Source organism: Diceros bicornis, chromosome 29 (assembly GCF_020826845.1).
Source record: "Diceros bicornis minor isolate mBicDic1 chromosome 29, mDicBic1.mat.cur, whole genome shotgun sequence".
Taxonomy (NCBI): Eukaryota; Metazoa; Chordata; class Mammalia; order Perissodactyla; family Rhinocerotidae; genus Diceros; species Diceros bicornis.
This window is the reverse complement of record NC_080768.1, coordinates 8004227-8016915: the sequence shown is the minus strand read 5'-3', so window position 1 is coordinate 8016915 and position 12689 is coordinate 8004227. Positions and strand designations below refer to the sequence as shown.

At 40.0% G+C, this 12689-nt stretch overlaps 1 protein-coding gene across 1 annotated transcript; it reads right to left on the bottom strand.

Annotated features, from left to right (window-relative positions):
* Positions 1-6609: 6609 nt before the first annotated feature.
* Positions 6610-7938, bottom strand: LOC131393863 (zinc finger protein 596-like). The gene is made up of 2 exons (XM_058524853.1): positions 7930-7938; positions 6610-7458 (listed from the first exon to the last, which is right to left on the bottom strand). The coding sequence occupies exons 1-2, from the start codon at positions 7936-7938 to the stop codon at positions 6610-6612; spliced, it is 858 nt and encodes a 285-aa protein (XP_058380836.1).
* Between the last annotated feature and the right edge of the window lie 4751 nt (positions 7939-12689).

Here is a 12689-nt window from a genome sequence, read left to right as displayed (position 1 = left end):
TACATCTAGGAACTTCTCAGCTTTCATAATCACATGAGCTATTTACACACACACACTCACATCCCTATCGGTTCTGTTTCTCCAGAGAACCCTGGCTAAACAATAACTCAGGAATTTGATCTATTTTCTCTTTTGGGCTGGCTCACATCCAAATCCCAGGCTAAAGGTGAACTAGGAAAACTGTTCCACTTTATCCACCCCATATTGCCCTGGGAGTAAATATTCTTGTTGTAAAAGGGATATGGTGAGCCAGAGGAGACAGTGTAAGCAAGTCCTACAAACCCAGCTCCTTCTAGGTCATGGCCAGGCCAAGGACCACAGCAGTTCCCAGATCACTAATGTCAGAGACTTTCCTGTATCTGCCAGGACTTGGGTGTGACCACTGTCAAGTTTTCCCTCTGCTCCTTAGATTCCCGGTAAGCAATGAAAAGTATTTCCAAATGCTATGAGAATCCCACAAAAAGTTATGCATGAGTATGTTCATAGTAATTTTATTCAAAATCACCTCAAACTAAAAACAAACAGGTTTACATCAATGGAATAAGTAAACAATTTATGAATAATTCCTTCAATTGTGGACTATTTCTTAATCAAAGAGAATCAATGAGGGATAGACACAACATCTTTATGCTGAATGAAGGAAACCATACACAATAGGGTATGTACTGTGTTATTAACCTATTCTGAAGTTTTAGGACAGGAAATATTTATCCATCGTGAAAAAAATCAGAACAGTGGTTGGCTTCGTTGGTGTGTATGTGGGAACTGACTGGGAAGGGGCACAAGGGAAGTCTGTGGAGGGAAGGATAAAGTTCTATATCTTGGTATGGGTTTGGGTGACATAGTCACATGTGTCTGTAAAACTCATCACTTAAGATACGTGTAAATTTTGTGTAAAATGTAAAATATTAAGTAAAAATATAAATCGTAAGTAAAATGAATGAGCTATAATATTATTGATCTCTAATAATATTATACTGAATTATTTAGGGAAATGCTTACTGATATCTCTACCTTTCTTTGATATGGAAAAACAATAAGTTGGCTTGATGGGAGGAATATGGAGAGATGAGTAAACATGTACAAAGCAAGTACATCCAAATGATGATGATTGAATCAATGTTGTGGGGATATAACTGTTAAATGTAAAATTCATTACTTTTTCCATTGTTTTTGAAAAGTTTCATAGTTGAATATTGGGGGAAAAAAACAAATCTTTGGTGTCCTCCCCACTTTGAGTTTTCTGTAGATCCCCATTAAAAGGGCTATAAAGGTTCAGGGCAGCTGGATTTTTCAGAAGTGAAGAATCCTTTTAAAAGAATGAACCATACAATAAAGAATCATTCCTGAGTCTTGATTCTTTAGGCAATTCCTGAAAACTCCTGCCCTTTGTGTACCTGCCCTACCAGCTGCCTGGACCACAGAAGGTATTCCTTACACAGATTAGAGGGAAGCCACAGAGCACAGGAGCATGGATACGACACTATGAAGGAGGCACTATTCTTGAGTGTGACTGATCAGAGTGATTATTAACACCACAGGAGGAGAGCGGCTTTGTGCTGGTTCCAATCCATGAAGAAAATGTTAGTGTTGGACTCATGCTTGTTCACGCTTCAGTGAAGAAAATGTACTATATAGGGTTGTCAGTGGTGAGCCGGGCTTCCTCTCTCTTCCTCTTGCAGATCCAAAATCTTTGATGATGTCACCCAACAGGATTCTGAGTTTTGTTCCAAATATTTATCTGCGTTTCCTTCCTGACTTCTACTACCTGCGGTGAGCACTTGTTCTGCTAACAGCTTTCTCGGTTTTTCACCCAGCCTGTGCCCACCTGAACTCTGTTCCATTTGGGATTGGAAAAGCTCTGCATCTTTTTCAACACTAAAATTTCCTAGAAAAATGTGGTACCTGCCCTTTCCGAGGTCTTCTCTTTCCACTCTGCTGTTCTGGCCACAGATTCTCCCCACAGTGTTCTCCTTCACACTCGCACTTCCATTCCCCTTGTTAGCCCAAGTTCTCAAGTCTTTCTGGGATTTCCCCTAATTTCTATTAGGGTCGTGGAGCTCAGGGCATTGTCCATCCTTGTGATGTGCTCCTTCTTTCCACTTCCCCCAGAGCAGGGGATTTTGGCATTTCTTTACCAAATCCAAAGGGCTCATCCTGATCTTTCTCTCCTTTACTTGCCCACAGGGTGGAGAAGGAAGATGCAGGAGGGAAGGTAAGTACTTGAATCTGTTTTGGGAAAGTGAGGACTTGAATCTTCTGTTCTGAGACCCAGAGGAGGAGCACGGGTCAGAGCGGCCTCCTCAGCAGAGTGGACATTGAGGGGATCTGGATAGAAGGGGCAGCAGAGGGAGCAGGAGCCCCAGAGTCCCCTATTCCCCCAGACTGCACCCAGTGTCAGGCCCTGCAGGCCTGGCTTCTATTCTAATCCCACACCACCCACCTGGCCAATCTGTGGCTGAGGTTCTGAGTGTGTCACGATGAGGCATCTGTGACTCCACCCACTCGACCACCTTGGGAATTCCTCTTGTGGTGGGCCCTGAGTGCCTCCAACTGAGGGTAGCCAGCCTACCGATTCTTTCCTCCTCCGTCCCACTGACTGTCTTCTCCGTCCAGCCTGGAGATGTCCCAGTACATTGGTGAATTCATTTACTGTCAAACGACCTGTCCAATGTCACACTGGCGGCTGGAAGAGCAGATGCCTGGAACCTGTGTTTGAGCTCAGGGTTCAGAGAGCAGCAGGGGTCGCAGAAGCCCAGCAGGGCGCTGCTTAGCCTGGTGGTGCTCTTGCCCCTGTCCCTTTCACCTTTGCCACAGATCTGCCCCTCTGATGCCCTGTCCCAGCACAGTGACTGAGGTTTCCATGGGGACAGTAAACAAGCCAGTTCTTATTTCATTAACTCATTCGTTAATCCCTTTAATTTCCACAAGTGCAGCACACATTATGTCCTTTGTCAGCCTTCACTACTGTGAGGTTTGTAAGTTGGTGGTTTTTCTATTCTTCGTTTTTGAACTTATTTTTGGCAGCAGATCATTGTTTCATTTAGTCAAATTTAGTGTGATATTTATTAACATAAAAATGTTGGTCATGATCCCATCACAGATTATCATATTTCTCACAGATATTCAGCTGTATCCGTTGTATCAAAAACAGGATTCTTGAGGAAAAACCTTCCTTGAATAAGCCCCCTTAAAGACTATTGCCCATCATTTTGGAGACCAATTGGCAGAGGAAAAGAATAAGAAGAAATTCTGAGAATGAAGGAGCAAGGTGAGGCAGGATATATCAGTGTCAGATTCTTACATCCTAGCTATTGCAAGTGAACATTGTCTCCATGGATTGAATTTGTTTTCCTAATTTGTTTTGCTAATTGTTCATTTTTAGTGTATGTAAACAAAACTGATGTGTGGGCCAATTTTTTATCTTACAACTTTGAAAAAATGTTACCTCTAGCAGTGTGTGTGTGTTTAACCTTTAGGGTTTTGTATATAGAAGGTCAGGTGATCTGTGAAAAGAAATAATTTTACTTTTTCCTTTCCACTGTGGATGTCTTTTATTTCTTTTTCTCTCTACTTGCTCAGGCTAGAAATTCCATTACTATGTGGAGGAGAATGGTGAAATTCAACATCTTTGCCTCGTACCTGATAAAAAATCTTGTAGTCTTTCAACATTGAGTCTGATGTTAGCTGTGTGTTTTCCTATGTGGCCTTTATTATGCTGAGGAAGTTTCCTTCTTTTACTAGTTTATTGAAGGCTTTTACTAAGAAAAGGTGTTGATTCTTATAATATGATTTTCCTGCATCCATTGAGATCTTCGTTAGTGAGCATGAAGACAAATCATTTGAGATGATCAGTCATGGTTATAGATGATCCAAAGAAGGTCCCTACATATCATTTCCTAACAGCAGCCAAGGCCCTTAGCGCAAAGGCCCACTGGTGCCAAATTCAAATTCATACACATTGAATTATTTTAAAGCAGCCCCAATTAGTAGATTTTAAGCCATCTAAATCCTACCTCCTGTGCATACTCTGTGAAACATCACCCAACATCTGCCAGCCATAGATAAGGTAAACCACGAACTATAGATGTCTCCTAGCTCCTGCTATCCCTTTGTATTTCTCTGACTCAGATACTCCCTTACTGCTGTTGAGAGGCATCATCTTGACAAGTGGGCCCACTCCAACCCCTCTCCTCTTGGGAATTTCTTTGCCATCCTACCTTTCTAGGTGGAGACCTGATATTACTGCTGCTAGAAGGTGTCATCCTGTGAAAGACTTCCTTACTCAGACAAGATGTCTATGTGCCACCCAAATAAATCTTGTGTCATTCTGCCACCCTGTGGTCATAATTGTATGTGATCAGTCCTGGAATCTTTTGGTTTCACCACAACTGCCCAGCATACATACATAGTTCACCGTGGATAAATCCCACTGGGACGTGAGCTCCTCTGAGATGGGAGTGTGTACATTCCTAGGGAGTCCCAGCACTAGAAAGACACACTCCCAGTGACACCAGGACATGCCACCTCCCTCCTAGAGATGTGTTAGGCAGAAGTGTTGGTTCCTGGATAAGCCACCAGATAGCATCCAGGGTGGCTACCCAGAATCACAGCTAAAGTCAACTACAGGGGTTAGCACATGTATTGATGTAGGCAGACCATAGAAATGGTTGCTCATCATCCTCACTCATGACTTGAGATTTTTTACCCTGACTGTACAGTAGAATCATTTGTGGAGACTTTTAAAAATAATAATGTTAGCCGTTTCAACTACACATGTGCTCATAGAATTGGACTCAGTTAAGCCTGTGGTTTTGAATTGTGCTAGTTTGGCAAAAGCACGAGTCATCTCAGTGGATATCGTGGGAGTGTTTCCCCTTCATGTTTAGATTCAATATTGGTGTTTGCTGAAAGACTAACATTTCCAAGCCCTGTGGACAAAGGGAGAGATGCTTTTTGTGAGAACATTCATTTTGCTTGGGGAAAAGTATATAGCATTAACTATTATACAAGAATGCTTATGTGGATGATGGTAAGTTTGGTATCTTATCTTACTGAAGCTTTATTTTTAGGCTGCTATGTGAGAGAGAGCACAGCAATAGTGCTTTCTGGGGTGACTGGTAGGTGTATAAATCAGGAATAACCTGAATAAGATACAAAGTGTGGTCATGGAATTAACTGTTTCCTCCACTTAGCTAAATTCAGAGGTTTGGGGACAAAATCCAAGGAACTGTCTGCAGGCGGTGAGGGCAGAGCTACTTGTCTTTCTCTCTCCAGGCTGCTTCCAGCAGCAGAGATATAGCCTGACGGTCCACCAAATATTTTAGAATACATGTCCTCGGTACTGCCCCCCAACCTTGCCTGACCAGGGTGGTGGCACGCTGAGAAGCCTGGCTAGGGGAGCAGAAGATCACAGCTGTGTCACCACCGGAGCATGAAGGAAAACTGATGATGTTGGAGGGAAGATGGAATGAGGGAGCTACGGTATGTGGAAAGAGCTGTTGGAGAAAGGAGAGACCCAGAGAGGGGGCTGAATCTCTGTCCACACACCAAGGAGAGTAGACCTGAATCTGTGTGTTTAGAACTGCAAAAAAGGAAACTGGAACACCAACCGTTAGCTTCTTTAGCAACAGTTTTTATTGGTGAATATTTGCAAGTATTGATCTATCTAAAACATTATTTCTTACAAAATTCTACACTCAGTATTGCCAGATCACTTCATTTTCCATTTTATGCCATATTTTCATAAATAGATATTTTCACAAAATCTCAGTTATTTGCTGAATTGTGTGTTAAAGGATTCTTTGAGAGGTTTCCCCACCACACAGACACACACACACACACATATTTTTGGGATAAGATCTCTACCTGTAGTTTTATCCACTTGGATTTTTGGATTGCTATTTCCTCAGTATGAATATCTTAATGTTGACTGAGTAATAAGTGATCACTGAAGGCTTCCCTTCACTCATGACACAGACTGTTTGGCACAGTCTGAATCCACACTATACCACAAGTAGTGTTCTATGAATAAAATATTTCTTATTATTTTACATTGAATAATTTCTCCACTAATAATTATTTGTAAGAATTATTTAGTATTACTCAAGATCCTTTGGTATTCCTCAAGAAACTTCATCTTATTGCCTGTTTTAGCATTTATTCCTTCACTGAGTTTTCTTGTCCACACCATACCTGGTAGTTGGTGGAATATTTGTTCACAGTGACTACAGACCTAGGAGTTATCCCATGTGGAGTTTGCTCATGTTTAACAATAATAATTAACAAACAACTAGGGGTTCTTCTATGCACAATCCACTGAACATTTAGAGTTGTTGCTAAGAACATGTATATCATTATATTGAGTGTGAGTTCTGCCGTGTTATCTAAAGTCAGGCCCGTGACTAAAGGCTTTTCCACATTAATGCCATGTATATGGATCCAATTCCATATGAAAATGCATATCTTTATTAAGGAGTATGATGACTGAAGACTCTTCCATATTGATTACACAGAGTGTTTCTTTACTGTGTGAGTCCTTTGGTTTGTTTAAATGTTAAAGCTGTGATTCATGATTCTTCCACACTGGCAGCATTCATGATTTCCTCTTCAATGTTGGGTTTCCTCGTGTCGTCTAAGGGAAGAACGATGACTGAAGAATTTCCCACATAGCTGACATTCATATGGTTGCTCTCCAGTGTGGGTTCTCTCATGTCGCCTAAGATTAGAATATTGACTGAAGGCATTCCCACACTGATGACACTCATATGGTTTTTCTCCTGAGTGTGTTCTGTTATGCCGTCTAAGTTCAGAACTTTGACAGAAGTCCTTCCCACATAGAAGACATATATGTGGTTTCTCTCCTGTGTGGATTCTCTTGTGCTGGCTAAGGCCAGAGCTTTGACTAAAGACTTTCGCACACTGATGGCATTCATAACGTTTCTCTCCAGGATGAATTCTCTCATGTTTCCGAAGGTAAGAACTTTGGCTGAAAGCTTTCTCACATACATGGCATTCATATGGCTTCTCTCCTGTGTGAGTTTTCTCATGTTGTCTAAGGTACGAACTTTGGCTGAAGACTTTCCCACACAGATGACATTTATATGGTTTCTCTCCAGTGTGGATTCGTATGTGGTTTCTAAGGTCAGAATTTTGCAAAAAGCCATTCCCACATAGATGACATTTATATGGTTTCTCTCCACTGTGAATCATCTTGTGTCGTCTAAGGCTAAAGAAATTACTAAAGGCTTTCCCACATAGATTACATTCACATGACACATCGCTAGTGTGAATTTGATTAAGGGATGACTGATCATGAAGTGATTTTCCACAGCGTTTGCTGACAGGAGGTTTCTTTCTCATTTGAACTGGCAAGTGTCGAGGCAATGAAGATCTGTGAGTAAATTCATCAACCACATCAATACATTCAATGGTATCCCCTTGAGTGTGAGATACATGCTTTGGGGAAGGAGATAAAAGGTTATTAATGGTTTGCCCACCTATATCCATACAATCATTTTTCTACATATAAGTACTAGAATATAAGTCAGTAATAATCCCTTGATGAAGTATTTCCAATATTATGGCATATGCATGTTGTGTTACTCTCCTGGAAGGACAAATATTTCTCTTTTGTAGTATACCAACTGCGAGGTGTCAGATTAATTTCGAAGACTTCACTGTGTTTCAAAGTTTAGATAATGAGCAGTGTTCATGCAATTGTGTTTCTTTCTTTTTTTTTTTTAGATTTCAAGTCATTACTTTGAAGTCATGTTAATTTCTTAACTGAATTTAAACTATGCAAAGCATTTTGCCTAGAATGTGCTTAATCCCACCTTAATTACATTACGAGATTCTGCCCATTTACTAACTCATCTCATTGGAAGGTCTTTAATTTAGATGACTAGAGTTCACACCCATGAAACTTACCATTGGCATGGTGAGAGATAATTTCTTCATGCTGTTATGTTTCATTGACATAATTTCTTGATTTTTAACGGGATTTGTCCTTTCTAAAGTAATTGAAAAAAATGTAATATTTTAGAATGGCATTAGGGGGATGAAAATATAGAAAAATACCAAGGTTCATTTCAGTATGTTTCAAAAAATGGCAATTAGGTGGAGAAATGTGTCAAATAAAGAAATACTCTAGGTAGTAGAAACATTTTAAAGGATGTTGTCAATTAGAAGAAAAAAAATCAGGATTGAAACATGAAAACCAGTATGTGACTACGAGATGTTGGGTGAGCAAATGGTGGGAATATTTTTAAATGGGTAGATCAGGACAAGAATCACTATGTTAAAGTTTAACTACAATAATTACACAAATATCCTTCTCCCTAAAGGGAAAGAAATTGGCAGGAAGACATGAAGTGTGATTGGTATATGCAAGGAATGATAATAATATGAGGAATTTTTCCCCAGTGTCCTCACTGACATTTCGGAATATATCACTCACTTCACAACATCTTCAGATGGTATTTCCAGGGATGTATTAACTCAATGACCAAGGCCTCTGCATTGAAGCACAAGTCCCTGATGCTTACCTGGACTCTGGTGTTGGAGAAATCCACTTCCTTGACTCCACAGCTCTTTACCTTGCACCAATTGGAAAAGCACATCTGATTTGAATATCTGATAGCCTGTTTGTGGGAAAAAAAAATATGTGAATTGTGAGATCTGTGCTAATTAACATTTGCTATCATCAAGTCTAGTGCAGGCTGCTGAGGAAGAATAAAGAGATGATTGAAGGTCAGTCCTTGAAACTACATATTCAACAGAGAAAACACTGAAGGCCCCTCACTGGACCTGGAAGAAATCCAGACTTACAGCGAAAACAGGGGGGACTGCTAGATGCTGATGCCCATACTCAAGTTCAAAGAAAGAATGCAGAATCCTGTCTTTTCAAAATGGAAGAGATTAAATGTCTTACCAGTATGTTGAATATATTTTCAAACAGCATGCAATAAACATAACCTTTACAAGAATAATCAAAATTATACTGTTTTCACTACTCTGTTCCCAAGCCTCCATGTAGAGACTAGAACAGAATAATTATTTTAAAAATATTTAAACAATTACTTATGCATTAAAATAGTCATTGAATTCCTAGTTCTGTTCTGAGTGTTGGCGACTGAGTAGCAAGAAAAGCATTAATTTGTGGGCAAGATTATATTCTAGTGTGGTGACAAAAAGTAAAGTGTATAGAAACATCTTTCTTTTAAGTATTTATGCAGGTTATGAAAGATTCAGGACAGTGATTGGAATGGGGTATGGAGAAGCTGTTCTAGATGCTTGTTCAATGAGTGAATGAATGGACACATACACAAATACATGTCGACAGACTCACCCACGGAGACCAGATGATTGATACTTTCCAGCATCACATCTCTGTACAGCTTTCTCTGGGATGTGTCCAGCAGGACCCACTCTTCCTTGGTGAAGTCTACAGCTATATCTTCAAACGTCACTGATTCCTATAACATGGATATACTGGTTTAGATAGAGCAATCCCTACCAATGTCCAGGGTCAGAGGGTTGAGATGACAGCACAGAAGAAATGATGGGAAGCTGAGTATATAGAAAGATCAATCTGTGCTTGGGGTTCCACTCAGTTTACTGTCACTGCTGTGCTGGTATTCAACTTTCAGATATATTCATAGAGACCTTCATACTCTGACTTCATAATATTTTATTGTAAAGGAACATCACATGAAATGTGTTGTAATCAATGTGGAAGTGTTTCAACAACGTATTTTTTGGGACTTCCAGACAGATGATTATAAAATATTCACTTGAAATTCATAAAATCCTAAAAAAATGAACAAAGCAGGAGGCATCACAATCCCTGACTTCAAAAAATACTACAAAGCAATAGTAATCAAAACAGCATGGTACTGGTACAAAAACAGACACACAGATCAATGGAACAGAATTGAAAGCTACGGACAGCTAATTTTCGACAAAGGTGCTAACAACATGCAATGGAGAAGGGAAAGTCTCTTCAATAAATGGTGTTGGGAAAACTGGACAGCCACATGCAAAAGAATGAAAGTGGACCATGTGCTATCGCCATTCACAAAAATTAACTCAAAATGGATCAAAGACCTGAAGGTGAGACCTGAAACTATAAAACTCATAGAAGAAAATATAGGCAACACACTATTTGATATTGGTTTTAAAGGAATCTTTTCGGATGACATGCATACCCAGACTAGGGAAACTAAAGAAAAAATAAACAAGTGGGACTTTATCCGATTAAAGAGCTTTTATAAGACAAATGAAACCAGAATCAAGATGAACAGACAACCAACCAGCTGGGAGAGAATATTGGCAAAACATACATCTGACAAGGGGTTGATGTCCATAATATATAAAGCACTCACACAACTGAACAACAAAAAAACAAACAACCCGATCAAAAAATGGGCAGAGGAAATGAAGAGACACTTCTCCAAGGAAGATATACAGATGGCCAATAGGCACATGAAAAGATGCTCAACATCACTAATCACCAGGGAAATGCAAATCAAAACAACACTAAGATACCACCTCACGCCTGTTAGAATGGCTATAATCACCAAGACAAAAAACAACAAATGTTGGAGAGGATGTGGAGAAACAGGAAACCTCATACACAGCTGGTGGGAATGCAAATTGGTGCAGCCTCTATGGAAAACGGTATGGAGATTCCTCAAAGAATTAAAAATAGAGATGCCCTGTGATCCAGCCATCCCACTACTGGGAATCTATCCAACGCACCTGAAATCAACAATCCAAAGAGGCTTATGCACCCCTATGTTCATTGCAGCATTATTCACCATAGCCAAGAAGTGGAAGCAACCTAAGTGTCCCTCCACTGACGATTGGATTAAGAAAATGTGGTATATATATATATAATGGAATACTACTCAGCCATAAAAAAAGACAAAATCTTCCTGTTTGCAACAACACGGATGTGCCTGGAGAGTATTATGTTAAGTGAAATAAGCCAGAAAGAAAAAGACAAACACTGTATGATCTCATTCATATGTGGAATATAAACCAACACATGGACAGAGAAAACTGGACTGTGGTTACCAGGGGCAGTGGGGGAGGGGGTGGGCACAAGGGGTGAAGGGAGTCATATATATGGTGATGGACAAAAAAAATGTACAACCCAAAATTTCACAATGTTAGAAACCATAAATAAAAAAAATTGTGAAAAAATAACATAATTGCTCATTCCTTCTATACCTCTCTCCTGCTCCTCTCACCACTGAACAACCTTCACACCTGGTCTTGTAACATTGGATTTATTACACTCACTTGCTGAAACATCTGCCTCCCTAATGTCTGTAAATGTTCTGCTTCTCACTCAACTCCATCACATGCAATCACCACCATCCTAAGCCCATTACATCCTTAAACTGAGTTAATGGGTTAACTATTTGACAATGAGGACTTGGGCTTGGTGAAAGAAAGCAAACTTCTCTTGTCTCTTCTATAAATACACAAGCTTAATGGAGGCTATCATAAACATGTGTAATGTTAGGAAGGAGATTAGTTATTGATGAGGCCCTGACCCAGGATAACCATCCCAAGTCCTGGGCAAACTTCATTGGAACTCAGATGCCTGAGGGACACCTGATTGCTCTTAGAACGTCCATGCCGATAGGAATTACTTGCTCATCTAATGGAACTAGGGATGTAATTTCTGTAGAAAGAGGCATTCTTTACTCACAAGTGGCTGCATTGTCAATACTTCAGTTTCCAGGTGTCTTTATCTTGGTTTTCACTCACAGACAGTCCAAGAACTAAGCAGGCAAATCTGAGAATACAGAAAGAAGCCATGAGACCACAGTCCTGTGCACAATGTCCAGCCCCACCTGTCAGGAAGCCCCAAACGTTCACCTGGGTATGACCCCCAGCGCAACAAACTGAAACAAGTGGTGCACTCTAAGAATAAGATGCAGAGGATTCTTCTCTCCCTGGGTCAAATGTTAAGAAGGCTATAGCTGTGATTGATAATAAAGTCAAAATACAGAAATATTACAAATAAGAGCATGATAAGCATTGTGTTTTGTATTTTAAAAAGACTTATGACATCCAGACTTGTTCAATTCCCTCCCTGATTCCAAAGCATCATGATCCCTGACTCATTGCACATGTAGAACCTAAAGGTATACGTTGTGAAATTTCTCAGATTTCATTATTCTCGCCTTATGCACTAGCAATGGTCCTCCAACATCCATGGCATCCCTCTAGAGCCTCACTCTTCCTGTTCTCCCTCAACCGTGACTTTTAGATCTCTCCCGCATGGACTTGGACATCAAGCAACTAAGAATCTATTTTATGATGGAGTTAATCAATTCAAAGACTTATTCCATTTGGAGGGATTAATGGCATCAGTCTCTCCAGTCCAGTCCTTAAAATTCCCTGCATCAGAAAGTAGCAGGAGCACGTGAGTCATCATGTTACTGTCATGTTTATCTCAGTCCTCTAGGTCAAGGATGCTCAGATAATATGGAAGGGCTAGGATTTAGGAGACAATCTAGCTGCTCGATCTGATAGTTTAGTCAAGTAGTAGCTGAAATCCTCCAAATCCTGTTCTTTATTAATCTTCTTTAGCTGCAACCTCCGTAATTTTCATTATGTAGAGACACTTACATATATGTATATGTAAATGCAAATCTATATATACACACACA